At 39.0% G+C, this 16733-nt stretch overlaps 1 protein-coding gene and 1 long non-coding RNA gene across 3 annotated transcripts; both read left to right on the top strand.

Annotated features, from left to right (window-relative positions):
* Nucleotides 1-1565: 1565 nt before the first annotated feature.
* Nucleotides 1566-3732, top strand: LOC133722409 (probable acyl-activating enzyme 6). The gene has a single exon (XM_062149303.1). It carries the CDS (start codon nt 1701-1703, stop codon nt 3363-3365), a length of 1665 nt encoding a protein of 554 aa, XP_062005287.1. The 5' UTR covers nt 1566-1700; the 3' UTR covers nt 3366-3732.
* Nucleotides 3733-11729: 7997 nt separating this feature from the next.
* On the top strand, nt 11730-13971 carry LOC133723463 (uncharacterized). 2 transcript variants are annotated; one of them, XR_009853054.1, is made up of 4 exons: nt 11730-11867; nt 11951-12076; nt 12242-12295; nt 13788-13971. It is a non-coding gene; the product is annotated as an uncharacterized LOC133723463 (long non-coding RNA). The 2 variants fall into 2 exon arrangements; XR_009853053.1 differs by lacking the exon at nt 13788-13971 and having other exon boundaries at nt 12242-13779.
* Nucleotides 13972-16733: the final 2762 nt, after the last annotated feature.

Below are 16733 nucleotides of genomic sequence, written 5' to 3'. Positions count from 1 at the left end.
GAATCATCACGCCCTGTGTATTTTGTTTGTTTATTTGATTTATTATTTGTGCTTGAAAATCGAGGCGTGACATATATATATATATGTGTGTGTGTGTGTGTGTGTGTGTAACTTTCACATTATATTTTCAAAATTTGTAGGAACCCAACAAAGTTCATATACATGTGTTATGCAAATCTATTGATCGAATGTATGTGCAAATCTATTGAATGAATTAAATGAAATTTTTTCTATTCTTGATTGAAGAAAAAAATTGTTGTTTAAATCTAAGCATGAGTGTAATGAAAAGAAAAACCATAAAAAAGCCATAATATTTTTTTTTTTTTTTTTTTAGAAGAAAGCCAATTTAGAGCCATTAGATTTTAGAATGATAAGATTGTCTTTTTCTTCAGAATTACATGACATAATTTGGCAAATAGGTGATGTGTCTATGTGACATGTCATGACACGTAGGACTGAGAATACAAATCTTAGGCCTCGATTAATCATTTTCCTTAGCTTAATCTATAGGGAATAAGTTATTTACATTTCTAGTTTTGTTATTTAGACTATGAGCTACGTTTCTATAAATAGCTTCCTAATTCCTATTAGATTTTACGGGTTGGAAAGGACTAAAGTGGGACATCATGCGTTATATAAATGATTGATCCATCCCACACCAAGGGCGGATCTAGGTATAGGGGTGGGAGGACTCAAGTCTTCCTCAGACTTTTGGGTTGAAAAAAAAACATATATATATAATATACATTTTTTGTTTGTATGTATGTTTGTTTGACGAAACCCACCCGAATTATCGAAGTCAAACTCCTCTCTGGCTCTCTCATTCTCTCCGTCCATCACAAACTCTCATTCTTGAAATTCTTCTTCTTCCCAAAAATGCCTAAATTTCAGACTAAATTCAATCGTTGAACACTTGAACTCTTAAGTTCTTATCTCCTCGCTCCTGCATTCCAACACTTGTGCATAATTATACTAAAAAAAAAAAATTTGGGCTTTGCCCAAAGAAATACATGAATACGTAATCCACCCCATTTTCAAATCCTAGATTCACCACTGTCCCACACTAGAGAAATGTCACTTTATCCCCTTGTGTGTCCATGCACGATGTTCCCCAGGTTCAAAGCACAAGGTCGCTCTACTCAACTATCTTTCACCAAGTGGCCACATTCTTCTAATTGGTTTAGTGAATGTTGACACTCATGAGCAATTTGAACGTTTGCATTTCCATGTTGCTTACAGTTCTATGCTTTAGTTCTCAGTATGGCATAACGCGATTGATTTATATTCATTCTCAAGTTGTTAATCTTTTAAAATGAGTTTCTTCTTTTTGTCTTTTCTTTTGTTGCCAAATCTGAGCAACGAATTCCTAACTTCTATTGGTTGAAGCCAAAACAACCAGATTTGTAATGTCATCAAAAAAAAAAAAAAAAAAAAACCAGATTTGTAAGAACTTTTATATGCTTCTAGCATGTACTTGTATACGTTGTCAACCCCTTACTTAACGGTGGTCTCGGCTAATTGTGTGTTAATTAATTAAGGACTGCACTATAAACAAATGAAAATGTGGTGCCACTAATTTTACCCAATCATTATTGAAGTCTATAGTTATATAATAAGCTCGATCTGCATCGTTCTCCTCCACACCACTCCACTCCAACCCGGTCATTCAACATCTTATCTTCTACTTACTTCTTTCAACTATGGACCAGCTGACACCTAGTTCTGCAAACCTCTGCCCTCAAACTCCCCTGGACTTCTTAGACCGAGCAGCGATCGTCTACGGCGACTGCCCCTCCATCATCTACAACTCCACCACCACCTACACCTGGTCCCAAACCCACCGTCGATGTCTCCAGCTGGCTTCCTCCATCTCCACCCTCGTCAAGAAATCCCAGGTCGTCTCCGTGGTGTCCCCCAACACTCCCGCCATGTACGAACTCCACTTCGCTGTCCCCATGTCGGGAGCCGTCCTCAACAACATCAACACCCGCCTCGACGCCCACACCGTCTCCGTGCTCCTCAAACACAGCGAATCCAAGCTCGTCTTCGTCGACTTCCTCTCCCTCAACCTCGTCCTCCAAGCCCTCTCCTTGTTCCCCTCTCACATCCCCACCCCACCTCTCGTCCTCATCAGCACTGATCATCAGCCCTCCTCAACCTCCACCGTTGATTTCATAGCGGACACGTACGACAACATGGTGGCCAAAGGCGATCCCGGGTTCGTTTGGGTCCGGCCGGCGAGCGAGTGGGACCCAATGGTGTTGAACTACACTTCAGGGACGACGTCAGCTCCGAAAGGTGCGGTCCACTGCCACAGAGCTCTCTTCAACGTGAGTCTCGTTTCAATCATAGACTGGTCGGTTCCTAAAAATTGTGTTTATCTGTGGACCCTACCGATGTTCCATGCAAATGGGTGGTGCTTCCCGTGGGCCATGGCCGCCGTGGGGGGGACCAACATCTGCCTTCGCAAGTTCGACGGTCCTATAATCTACGATCTGATCCAGAAACAAAGAGTGACTCACATGTGCGCCGCGCCTGTCGTTCTCAACATGCTGGTCAACCACCCGAGAACCGACCCGCTTCCGAACCCGGTTTGTATCTTAACAGGCGGAGCTCCGCCTCCTTCGAGCGTGCTGCTCCGGGCCGAGTCGCTCGGGTTTGTTGTGAGTCACGGGTACGGGTTGACTGAAACTGCCGGGGTGGTGGTGTCGTGTGCGTGGAAGCCGGAGTGGAATAAGTTTCCGGTGACGGAAAAGGCGAGGTTGAAGGCGAGGCAAGGAGTGAGGACGGTTGGAATGACCGACGCGGATGTGGTGGATCCGGATTCGGGTTTGAGCGTGAAACGAAACGGGTCGGATATTGGAGAAATAGTCATGCGAGGCGGGTGCGTCATGTTGGGCTACCTCAAAGACCCGGAAACGACGAGCAATACCCTGAAACAGAACGGGTGGTTTTACACCGGCGACGTCGGGGTTATGCACCCGGACGGGTATCTGGAGATAAAGGATCGATCCAAGGACGTGATCATAAGCGGGGGAGAGAACTTGAGCAGCGTGGAGGTCGAGTCGGTTCTCTACACCAACGCCGCCGTGAACGAGGCGGCCGTGGTGGCTAAGCCTGACGAGTTCTGGGGGGAGACGCCGTGCGCGTTTGTGAGCCTGAAAGCTGACGTCAGGCCGAGGCCGACCGAGAAGGAGATAATAGAGTTCTGTAGAGGAAAGCTGCCGAATTTCATGGTGCCGAAGACGGTGGTGTTCAAGGACGAGCTGCCGAAGACGTCGACGGGGAAGATTCAGAAGTCTATGCTGAGAGAGATTGCGAAAAATATTGGGACTACGTCAACGACGAGGTCCAGTCGGTTGTAACAGACGCGTCTAAATAATTATTAGTCTCAGTCTCCATCTATGATTATCAAGACTTGATTATGATAAATAAAACTAGTCTTCTCCATACATGCTCTGCATGTCAGCATTTTTTTATTTATTTGAGAAAATAAAAAAGAATTGAATAAAACAGTTATTGTAGAGAGAGATAGTGAGAGAAAAAAGTGGGTTGTGGGATAACTTTTTTTTTTTTTAAGAAAAATTTATTTTATAATTTTCGTATTTACCCTTGTGATTTAATTTATTATCAAAGTATTTTAATCTTTTAGGGTTACTTTTGTCAAAATTTTGAATTTTGGCTAACAAAGACTCTTCTATTAATAATAGTATAGATAGAGTTGTTGCTGCATTACTTTGCTATTTTTGGCCTTTTCGGCATTACTTTAAGGCTTAAAGAAAGTTTTACCCAAACTAAAAGTTTTTTCTTTAGCTATTCAGTCATTTCAGTGTAATCATAGACCTTAAACATAAGACTTGGCTGGGTTCCCTATGAGTGAGGGTTAATCAGTACGAATATGAGCTGTATTTGGCGGCGGCGGAGGGGGAGGGGGTACCTAGAATACATATCTTTTTTAAATTCCAATACAAAGAATTCATGACTAAGAAGAGCAGTTTAGTGAACATTAAATTATCGATCGTTAATACCCAATTCATCAACCACATGCAATACTCAATTCTCCAAATCAACCAAATTCAACAAAATCATCAATTCAATTCAAAATTTTCTTCAATTTGAGAGCGACGAAAGTTATGAGCAATGAAAGAAATGGTGAAGGAGGAAGCCAGTAAAGTGAACATTAAATTATCAATTGTTAATACCCAATTCATCAACTACATGCAATACCCAATTCTCCAAATCAACCAAATTCAACAAAATCATCAATTCAATTCAAAATTAATTTTCTTCAATTTGAAAGTAATGAAAGTTGATGTTTATGGCTTGTATTTGTATTAACATGTGTTGTGAATAGTTGGATTTGAGCCCTAACCAAACTTATGTGCAAATAATGTAAATTTCCACGTGTCTTCTTGTCATTAGCTATGGTTAGTCAATTATTATCCGTGTAATTATAGACCTCGTTAAACATAAGATTTGGCTGAGTTCTCTGTGAGTGAGGTTAAGCAGTATTAATATGAATTGTGTTTGGCAAGGATCGAGTAACTGAGGTGAATAGGACTAAAAAGCAAAATTTATCACAGCAACAACAACCCAGAAGAACAAAGAAGAATTAAGTGGGATACATGTGGTACCTAAAAATGTGATTCATCTAGCATTATTCATATTATATTCTTTGATTGAATTTCATACTTATCCAAAATTGAATGAAGATTATGACTTTCATTGCATACATTGGACTACTCATCTATGCTAATCACATTAAATGATACGCGTCAAAATAACCTCATATTCAAAACGTGTAGATTCAAATAAGAACTTGAATCATCATTGTTTCAAGAAACTGCAAACCCACATTTAGTTTCCATAACCAAAGTCGACATCGGCATCGGAGTTGCAATCTCCAACTTGTTGTAAATTTTACCCTATCTCTTGCTTGTACATCATATCCACTTTACAAATGCCATGAAGAAAATTACATGATCCATGAGTAGGAGAGAAAAAAATAGTGAGGGAGGAAGGAGGGGAGATAGAAGACGGTTGTGGAACTTGTGGTGTAATTTTTAATTTTTTTTTAACAATTTTCTAAAAGGGAAAAATGGAAAATGAATTTTTACAAAAATTTAAAGAGGGTCTATATACGAAAACACCCTTTTATTTATTATTTTATAAAAAAAAATATCAAATCTCACGTGTAAAGAAATAGTTTTAATGAAGGTTACGTATGTGATGCCCTGGAAATTCGTTATTATTTTCTGAGGATTTTCCGGAATTTAATTAGGGGTTATGGGACGATTTCGTGGTTCGTGGATGGAGCGGAAGTGTTTCGGACGATTATTTATTCGAAAATGCACGGTTTAGGGGGTGTACGAAGTTTGACTTTTTATACGTTGGGTTTCTCTGAAAACTTCCTTCACGAAAGTCATAGAGCGCGTCGATACGAGTTCGTGCATATGTGGAACGCGAAAATTGGAGTTCGTATGAAGAAGTTATGACCATCGGAAAAAGTTTCCATTTTGGTTAAATAGGAAAATTTCCTGAAAATTTCAGAAAAAAAAAAAAAAACCAAATTTCCGTTTTTGGAAAGTTTTTTTTTCTCCTCTCTCCCGAGCCGCAGTCGGGGACTGATTTTCGATCGGAGATTTCTTCCTCCTCTGGCCACCAACCGACGAACTACTTGGCCCATTCTCTTCGCCTCACCTTCCTCTTGAAGTTTGTGGTAGCATCTGAGCACGAAACGAGCGAAGGAATGCGCAGCGAGGAGGCAATGTACGACGGCGGCGCTGTGTCTGACCCAGATCGGAACTTCCGTTTCAGGCCACCTCAGGCGGCGATTCTTGGGGGCTTGTGGAACCTAAATGACGTAGAAGCTTTCTCCTAAGGTGGCTTGCAACAATTCAAGGTGTGGAGGTCGAATTTTGAAGTTTGAGATTCTAGGGTTCATCGGATTTCAAAGCTTTCGAGGTAAATTCCGGCCAAATGGCTTTGATTCTGACTTTGTGCTTGTTATGAATGTTGTTGGGCTTGTTGAGAAGAAGATTTTTGGTCTAGGATGTGTGGCCAAATTTTGAGTTTGACGGCGGCTCTGCCACCGTCTGTGGCGGACGTTTACGACCACCCCAGGAACAATTTCTGTTCCTCTTTTTAATCTACACATCGATACGATCATTTTCGATATATAGTTTGTAATTTTTAGAAATCGTATGAGCAAGTTATGAATTTTCAAAGTTTTAGGATTTTCGGTTTGATCGATGTTCGATCCGTGAGGAGTCGGCCGTCCGATCGACTTGTAGTTTTGATACGTTGATCGTATAAGTATTCCGGAGACCTTGGGTGGTCTCGGATGAGGCTTCGGCTCGATTGGCGTCACTTTTGGGGGTTTTATTTCAAAACGGGGGTTTCAGATTTTAATCGCTTGTGAATTGTGTACTAAGTTGAGACCGTATGTGATTAGGTACTTGACGAAGTATTCTTGGACGGATATTTTGTGGTTGTGCTACTCTGTTCTGTATAGAAGACGCAGCAAGATTCAGAGGTGAGTAATCTCACAATGTTCATTTACGAACGAAGTTACCTTTATCGTTTTGAGAGTTATTTAGTTAACTGCAAACTATAGTTGGTATTAGTGACATTCCTGAGTGAATGACTACGTATATATATATATTTACGTGAAATATGTGTATTCTTATGGGTTGATGGGTGATCGATTTAAACAATATGGATTGATGGGTTTCTTTCTATTGTTTTGAAGCTTGACTTTTCGGGAAACATTGTGTTAGGAATGGAGAATTTCTATCGTTTGAAAAGTGTCAAGATTTTGTGTGAGTTGCTTAATGTTTTGATTTGACGACCGGGGAGGTCTGACGATCGGAGGTCAAGGGGTGGCATCTCCTTTTGATTTGGTTTAACATTTTGGGTCTAGAGCGACTTGCTTAATGTTTTGATCTGACGACCGGGGAGGTCTGATGATCGGAGGTCACGGGGTGACATCTCCTTTTGAGAGTTGAGTAACATTTGGTCCTGAGTGACCACTTTTAAATGTTTTGATATGACGACTGGGGAGGTCTAAGGATTCGGGGTTGCTGGGAGTGACCTCAGGCATATATATCGGGACTTCACGCCTTTGGCCGGGTGAGTGGATACGATTAGTTAGAGCTCTAGTATGTTGCCATTGTGTTTGGCTCCAATTTTGTTGCAGCTGGTCAACAGTCTCTTTTCTTGCGTGGGCGTGCCAGCACCGTTCGGGTGCGGTCGTCGGGGGTGTCCCTTGACCTGACTTCTTTCAAGCAATTGTGGATGAGGAGAGCACCAACCTCGTCGTGGGATTCTTTGTGCCTCGTGGCGAGGACTTTTGCTGAGCTTCTTGAAAATCACAATCGATACTCGATGTTGTAGATCGAGCAGAGAGAGAACCACTGGGAAGTGAGGAGAACTTGCTAAAGCGTGACTTTAGCTTGGCTGGGTTGCTAGGGCGTTACCCTTGCTTGGCTGGTTCTGTAACCGTTGTGGTCGCGGCACTACCGTCGGCTCCCGAGGAGACTAGGACCGAAGTACGTTGACAGAGGGTTTGGTGGCACTGAAAGTCGGCTTCTGAGAAGACTAGGACTAGGAGTGTGATCACCGCTAAGAGAAAGAGAAGGAGAGGAGTTGCTCTTAGAGAGGTTTGCTCTAGAGAGAACTTAGATCATCTTAGAGATGTTGTTGTTGTATGTGAATGGGTGTGTTTTAGAATGAGAGGAGAAGGTGTTTATATAGGGAAGAAAAAGAAAGAGTGAAATGATGAGTGGAAGAAAAATAATGAAAGTAGATCTAAGTTCACTTGTAAAATATGGAAAAGATAGAGAAAAGATGAAATGAAAGCAAAGCATGAAGGTGCAGCAACATGGAAGTGGTGATGATCTATTAAAGAGATTGTAGAAGAAAAATATATCCAAGGAAAAAGAGAAAAGCATCTAGCTTTCTTCATGTGGGTAGGAAACATGAACATGTGAATATTGAGCTGGTTTTAGGTCAGTTTCTGCCCCTTTATTCCTTCAATTATTTCTCCAACAAGACTTCATTATATGCCTTCGACTTCTTCATATGAAATGTTCCACTATGAGTGTAGATCATCCTGACAAATTTTCAGATTTTTATTCCATGTGGTTGGGCCGAAAATGCTGCTGGACCTCTTACAGGTCCAGTTTTCCAGTTTTGCTTCTGTAGAAAATTGGGCTGATTGTTTGAAGGCCTTCCACTCAAAAAAAAGCTCTGGCACTCTTCATAAGAAATGATCCTTGGGCTGTCTAGAATGGATCTGCAGAGTTTCAGCTCATTTCAAGTTCATTTGGTCAGTCTGCCGCCCCTCCTTCCTTGTTTAGCTCGGTTTCTCCTAGCCGAAGTAGGAAAATGTGCTAAAGTTGACTTTTCATGTTTCCATGCTTCCATGCTTTCATAGTAGGCTTTATTTAGCCTCTAAATATATATTTCGAACTTGTCGACAATATATAGCTTGAGCCACTGACATTGGCTCAATTTCTCCAAGACACGCATTGTCAGGCCAAAATGCTTATTTTGGGTCCAAACACATTGTACATCATGGGGAGTAGCGGGGAGCTACTTGATGCTCATGAGTACGTGTTTTAAAATGGAGTTTCGGGGATCATTTCTTTTAAATGTCCGGGGAGGACTTATGTATCATATTTAATTGTCAGAGTTTCAATTATTATGATTTTGTCACGGGGTGACTTTCGTTGTTTTGAGTATGTGTTTTAAAAGGGAGTTTCTGGGATCATTTCTTTTAATTGTCCGGGGAGGACTTGTGTATCATATTTTAAATTGTCAAAGTTCAATTAATATGATTTTGTCACGGGGTGACATTTGTTGTGTTCTTTGGGGAAATGCATATTTAATTGTCAGAGTTTTAATTAATATGATTTTGTCACTGTGTGACTTTTGTGGTTTTCTTTTGGGAAAATAATATTTTTTTGGGAAGCATGGTATGTGTTCCTTTTTCTTGAGTTGAATGGGTTTCCTCGTTTTGGTGTGAGTTGTGTGGAGTTTTGTTTTGAGTTACTCATACAAGCTTTCATAAGCTTACCGGGTTTGTTGTGTAGCAACCCGGTGCACTATTCAATGGTGTAGGGGTTAATCTTGCAGGTCAGGGTAATCGTGGCTAAAACTGAGGTAGCGTGCTAGCAGCTTTACGGTATGAAGCCAATTTTGTGAATTTACCGTTATTAAGACTTCCGCTTGTAGTAAGCTCTGAGGAGCATTTACTTATTATTTTGTTGTGACAATTTAATTTGTAAACTTGTGTAATATATGACTCTACTTAGCAAGTATATATTGACATTGTGGGTTTAGGGCATCAGTATGTATTTGGTTTAAAAGGAAAAAGTTTTCTAGGTATTTTATATTAATGGCTGGACCATCATGAATGTATAATTATGAGATTATATATTGATTTTTAATTCTGTTTAAAAATAGGGGCATGACGTGAACCCCTTGCTAGTAGTAATTAAGGTTGTTTGTTTCATAATTGATAGTACCAATGGGGTAGTACGTAAACAAATTAACGGGCATCATATGTAGTCACGCAACTATATATCAATCTTCAACGATTTAACCATAAAATATGAACAAAACATGAACATGGATATGTAAAGAAATTAATTATAATGACGGTTACGTAATTGAACATTAACCCCTAATTAAGCTGTACTAGCAAGGGATTAATGTTCAAATACATAACCGTCATTACAACTAATTTCTTTACATATCCATGTTTCATGTTTTGTTCATGTTTCAATTCATGGTCAAATCGTTGAAGATCGATGTCTAGTTGCGTGACTACATGTGATGCCCGTTAATTTGTTGACGTACTTTGATCAAAATAAGCATAAACGAAAATTTGAAAGAATAAAAATCTTTCTATTTATAACTTCCAACTTAAAAAAAAAAAAGAATTTGAAGGTCTGCCCCACTGGTACTATCAAGTATGAAAGAGACCCTGACTACTGGAGTGTGCTACACATGCATGCAGGCCGGCTTTGTACGAAAATTTATTTAATTATTCATGCTCCCCCAGTCCCCACTTTTAGTCTTTAATTATAGTCAACTTGTACACTTGTCTTCCGTAAAGCCATTCTAGTTAACCTGTTCGGAAATGGTCATTTACTATATACGAAAGTTGAGTTTCACTGTGCCACTGTTCCTAAGGCAACAGTGTGGAACAGTTCGCGGGGCTTTGTTAGGAACAGTTGTGGGGAGGAAAGACCGTTCTGCCCTCCTTTGAGATTTTTTTGTTCTGCTGCGGATCGATCTGATCTTCTTCTCTCTTCTAGAGCCGTCTACTCTAATCCCTCACGCGAGTCAAAATCTAACTCAAAACCCAAAAATAGGAAAAATTCACCAACGGTGTCTGGACACTTAGGAGACTTTTAGAATGATACCTGAACTTACAAAGTTATCAATGTGATACCTGGACTCATTTTTTCGTATCACTGTCATACCTACGACCAATTTCCGTCACGGAGCCGTTAAAATGAAACACATGTCACGTATGTGACTTTATTTTCAAGGGTAAAATTGTCTTGTTACACTTTTTTATTTAAAAAAAAAAAAACTGAAGAAATTTCTTAGTTCTTCTCTCTCTTTCTCTCAACCCTATCTTTTATTCTCTCCTTTTCTCCTCGCCAACACCATCACAACCAACACCAGACCATACCAGTCGATTAGTTCAAGAAACCCAAAAACTCCCACCCTGATGTTCATTCTCTCTTGGAAACATAAAGCCACCAGACCTATCCATTCCTTTTGAACAAAGTTTCATCTGGTCGTCTATCCATTCTCAGTTTCTCATTTCAAAAGGCCTCCCATCATGGCTGTCGTCTTCCAACACTCACTGGCCACCGCCATTCCTCTTCACGACTCTCTCTTGCCCTCCCTCTGGTACTCCCTCCCTCTCCCTCTCCCTCTCATATTTGTTGGATTGTTTAGGTTTTTAATTCTGAAAAATCAGTTATTGCTCCTCCAGGTTGATAAAGCAAGCACTCGATGACTTCAACTCCGGAAACCATTCCGGGTCGGATCTCACTAAGCTTCTATCTGATTGCATCGCAGCTTTCAAGGACAATCTTCAGTACCGAGACGACCCCAGATTCCTCAAGATTTGGTTCAACCCAATTTCAGTGCATATTAAGTCCAACCCAATTTCCAAATGCAACTCATGGATAGAAACTCAAGCTGAAACTGAATAAAGCAACAAAATTACAAAGAGAAAATTGAGAAAAATTGAGTCACACCATGTCTCTCTCTAAAGCTTTGGCTTCTATATGGGAAAAGATGACGGCATTGATCGCTCGTTCCATGAATCGCTCGAAGACGGCGGAGACTCTGCCTCACAATCTCATTGGTCTTGAATCTTGATTATTCAAATCAGGAGAAGAAGTAACCAAAAAAGAAGAAGAAAGAAAGAAAGAAAGGAAAAAAAAAACTTGAGGGTAAATCGGTCTTTTTGTCTTCATTAAGTGAATCACGTGCGTCGCACGTGCAAAATTTAACGGCTCCGTAACGGAAATTGGTTGTAGGTACGACGGTGATATGAAAAAATGAGTTCAGGTATCACATTGATAACTTTGTAAGTTCAGGTATCATTCTGAAAGTCCCCTAAGTGTCTAGACACCGTTGGTGAATTTTTCCCCCCAAAAATCACTACAAAAAAGAGCAACTCAAAGAGTTGCAGAACATAGTAGAGAGTCAAAATTCACCTCACAAAGAACTGTGTTGACGAACATAACTTCCAAAACAGAGCCGACCCAGAAATTGATCTTCTTAGACGAGCACAAAGCCACCATCTTTGCTGCAGAACCAAGCTCAGAACTAAGGTTAGCAATTGAATTTTCAGGGTATTGACTATTTGAGATGATCGGTTTTAGCACTCGATAAAAATTGTTTTTTTTTCCTCCAGATTTTCGTGTTCGCCCAATACAGAGAAAGAGCCGAGACGAAAGAAAGGGAGAAGAGAATGGGGAAGAAGGAAGAGAAGGAGAAGAGACAGACCGGAAGCTCTTGATTAAAACAACACAAGTGGAAGGTATTTATAGCTTTTTGAGAATTTGATTTGAAATTTCTTCAGGGTTGTATATTTGATTGGTCAAGGATTGGATTTGAAATTTTTTTCTGGATTCGTTATAATGTTATTTAACAAGAAACATCGTTAAATTAGTTTTTATGCATTATAAAGAAATTTTTTGTGCAGAGTCTGTGGGTTCTACAGTTTGAGATCTGGGTAACTCACTGCAAGAGCTTCAAGGTATGGTTTTTATCTTTCATAATTCACTATTTATGTTCCATGAATGAGATGCATCGTTACATACTGTGATCTTTTGCTTTCTGTCATTACAAATCTGTATTCTAAGCTCACTCTCTTCTGTCAGCTTCTTTAAAACTCTCTACCATTTTTCCCAGGTCTTCATCTGCTACTTCTTAACTAGAAAAGAGATAGAAACCCTATGATAAAAAACCTCATCTGAAGAACCTTTTCACTTTATCACTGTTATAAACTTTACGGTTTGTAGATAATTCATCAATTTAATTAATTATCAACTACTTTAGTTTCATATGCATCTTATTATAGGTTTTAAGTTTAAATTAGATTCTTTTCTACTTCAATTATGCGCATTTTCATTTACTAATAATGAATAGAAGCATGGGTTTCATAAATTACAGTGGTAACTGCTGCTAAGATGATTGTTGTTTTCATATTGGGGTTTTTGTATAGTACTTTTGTTTGTTTTGTGGATTCATTAGGTGAGAAAAAGTTTTGGCCAAGGAAAGGAATTTGAGCTATTTCAAATTTTCTAGAATTTTGACCCAGCCACTTACTTTTGCAAAACTGTACTGATCTACTCGGAATTTACCATCTGTTCTTAATTTCAGATCTTAATTACTTTTCTGCTGATATTGATGTGCGTTACGGATTCATACTTAGTGCTCAACTTTCAATTGAATCTATGTCATATTTATAGTCAGTGAATGCTGTTCTGTTGGGTTTGTATTCTATTTATGTTCCAATGCTCCTCTTTCCTCAAACTTTTACGTCTGTTTGTAGATAGATGAATTAGTATTGAGATACCCTCGATAGTTTTTATTGTCTTCTAATTCTACTACGATGGAACATTTTTGATAATCGGTGTTTCTTTCTTTTGGTATTGTGTCCAGTGTTTTGCGTGTTGAGTAACTGAAGTTTGTACCTAGAAGAGTGGGTTCATTGTGAAAGCGTTTAAGCTGATTTTCTTCAATTTGTTATGTGTTTTACTTTCCTCTCTGTTCTGAAGCATTTACAGACCTACAGCAGCTTCATATTGTAAGTTTCCATGTGGATGATACAAAAGCCACCTTGAATGTTTGTTTGGATAAGCAATTTATTGGTGAGGAGTTGTATTTTCAAACTGTTTCGATGTGATAAGCATATGAATTCAGAGACGCTCTCAAACGTATATAGTCTAAGTTTCCTGTTGCTATAGTATAAATTTGCTCTTCCTCCTTTACGTTTGTGTCTACAAAAATGTTGTCAATTGCTTTGAGGTATAGAAATGATACGATAACTCATAGAAGCTATATCATTGCAAAGCAACTTTTCAACTGTTTAAAAATATGAAGTTGGTTTTAAATTTTGGAAAACTACAAACTTTCCACTGCCATGAAATCACAGTAGAGATTGAAAATTATTATGAAATAAAATTTCTATTTTGCCACTGTTTACTTTGCAATTGAAGGGATTGCTAACATTTTATATTATGCAGGGCAACCACTGCCCCGGAACTGTGTTGATCAATCCAGCTATAAGGATTCCCTTTTTGAAAAATCTTTCTCCTACTTTGCTTTTGGACCTTGCTTTTGTAGACATGTAATGTATCTAATATGTGTAAATGCAATATTTCTGACCTAAATCATATTGACAATATACAAACATCTTCTTCACCTCAATCAACACTTTTTTTTTTTTTTCATTTCATTCGTAATAGTGAACCCCGCAGCAACGCGCGGGCAATCTTGCTAGTATAAATCCAACCAAGGTAGACACAAGTGTACCACATCAGAAGAAACTGGAATTTACTAAGGTATCTATAATAATTTCAACATTACATCTTGTATGTGAATGGAAATTTAATGAAAATCCATTATGAATAAAAATTTGTCTTCAAAGGAAAGCTCATCAGTAGATTTCTAATCAAAAGATTTTTTTTTTTTTAAAGAAGAAAAAACTAATTACGACTGAAAGCCCTTAGAAACATCAAAACTAAATTGATCTAGGTTGTAAACGGAGAGTCTAAATCTTTAATTTAAGTAAAATTTCTGTGAAGAAGAATTGTAATACCCTAAATTTTTGTTATTAATTTCGGATGATGTCCGGAAATTAATAAGTTGTTGATTCATGCGATTATTAGTTTGGGTGCCTTTCGTTGGCTTTGGGGTGGAGTGAAAGTGTTTCGGACGAATAATTTCTCGAAATGTTTTATTTTCAATGGGTCAAAAGGTTGACTTTTTATTCGTTGGGTTTCTTCGAAAACTTCCTTCACGAAAGACGTAGAGAGCGTCGATACAAGTTCGTGGACATGCGGAACTCAAAAATCGGAATTCGTATGAAGAAGTTATGGTCAGCGGAAGAAATTTTCAATTTTAGAAATTTTGTATAAACAGAAAAAAAAAATTCAGAAATTTCAGAAAAAACCCTAGGTTTCTATTTTTGGAAACTCGAGCTCTCTCCCTCTCTCTCCCAACTGCTGACTGGAGTCCGATTTCGTTTTCCGGACATATCTCGGCCTTCGGGCCACCAATCTGGCCGCCACTGGTCCCATTCCAACCGCCTATTCCTTCTCTTTCGATCTGTGGTGGTGATGTAAGGCGAATTGCCGCCGGCACGATGCAGCAAGGTGAATTGCCGCCTGCACGATGCAGCAAGGCAGAAAGCATGGTGGCAGCGTTGTTTCAGAGCTGTCGTGATTTCTCACGTTTCCGGCCACTTCCAGCCCCAATTCTTGGGGGGTTTTGAAGCTTGTGAGACGCACATCAATCCCTCAAAGTGGTTTGAAGAAATTTGAGGTGTGGAGGTCGAATCGAAGACATGAAATTCTAGGGTTTCAATCAACCCTTTTGCTTTCGAGGCAAATTCCAGCTTCTATAGTTAAAATTGGACTTTGTAATAGTTGAAGAAGTTGTTGGGCTGGTTGTTGTTGATAGGAGCATTTTAATGCGATGTTTTAAATGTTATTTCCTCATATTTACTTAGTTATTTCCTTAAATAAATCCTTCTTTTTTAAGAAAGTTTCTATTTTTAGTAATTTTAATAAAAGTTTCTATTTTTAGGTGCACTGGAGCAAATGGAGAAGAAATGAGCTTAAAGGCACATGAGAAGCAAAGGAACGTTGGAAATGATAGAGGAAAGACACGAGGGCTGCAGAAATGAGCTAAAATGAAGAAATGAAGTTTTCCTAGTCCAACCAGGAAATCCTGGTCCGACTAGAAAACCTACTCCTGCCAGGAAAAGGAATCCTAATGACACAAGAAGTCCCAGTTGAACTAGGAAAGCAAAAGAAGATTCCGAAAGGTTCAAGAACATTTCATGTGAAGAGTCCTCGTTGGACTAGGAGTCTTGATGACAATAGGATACCTGGGTGGACTAGGAGAGCCCAAGAATAAGCTCAAAACGTCCTCTACAAAGGTGATATGGATTGAGAGTCATTTTTGGCAAGAAAAGATGGTTAAAAATCAGATTTTGGGTCCGTATTAGACACAAACTGATTTTGGCCGAATTTCAAGAATATATATGGATAATGACATCTCAATTAAATCCTAAATGCATCTAGACATGATTATGACCAAAGGGAGATTTCGACAGATAAGGAAGGAGAATTTCAAGGGATTGCAACAAGTAGAAAGGTTGAAAACAGGTCCAGATACATTCCTTGATGTCCACACTCCATCCTTGGCCGAAATTAAGGAGATAAATCAGAAAATAATCATGTAATTAATGAAAAAATAATCTCCCTAGAATCAAGGTGATAATTTGAAGACTTTTGATTGGTTGGATGACATAGCAGAACTGACGTGACATTATTTGATTGGTTGAAGCTGTGTGGCATGAGCAGATAATTCCTAGGAAATTAATAGAAGATTCATGAAGATTTGGAGACTAAGTTGCCATCCTCCTATAAATAGGAGCAACAACACCACTTCTCCCACAATTCTAAACACCAAAAATTATCTCCATTCTCTAGTCTTCAGAAGCTCTGCATTTCAAGCAAGAAGGAGAAGAAGTCATGCAATACATCAAAATCCTAGCCGCCATCCACCCTTGTGTCGTCCCTAGAAGATTGCTTGCTTTCAAGGATCTTCAAGTTCTTCGTCTCAAGGCTTGTCATTCATCTTTCACATACTTTCTTTTGTTTTCCTTTGTTTGATTCGTAGAGTTATGAATTCTAGTTAACATGACGTTAAGGGCAAAGTTTAAAGCCTGTTTATATGTTTTGAAATAAAGTTGTGATTTCTATGTGTTGATTTATATGTTGCTTATGTGAGATTGCTTAATTGATTTTGGATTACAGAAAACTTTTGCATGTTTGTGTTCTTTGGTGGCCAACTTAGGATATATGCATGTAATTGGAGCTAGATTTAGGTAAACAATTCACCTAATAGTTTTGTGAACCTATTTCATAAGTAGTAAAGGCTTTGGACAAAAGTCGAAATCA

The sequence above is a fragment of the Rosa rugosa genome, chromosome 7 (assembly GCF_958449725.1).
Source record: "Rosa rugosa chromosome 7, drRosRugo1.1, whole genome shotgun sequence".
Taxonomy (NCBI): Eukaryota; Viridiplantae; Streptophyta; class Magnoliopsida; order Rosales; family Rosaceae; genus Rosa; species Rosa rugosa.
Note: the sequence above shows the minus strand (reverse complement) of the source record. Positions and strands in the feature narration are given on the sequence as shown.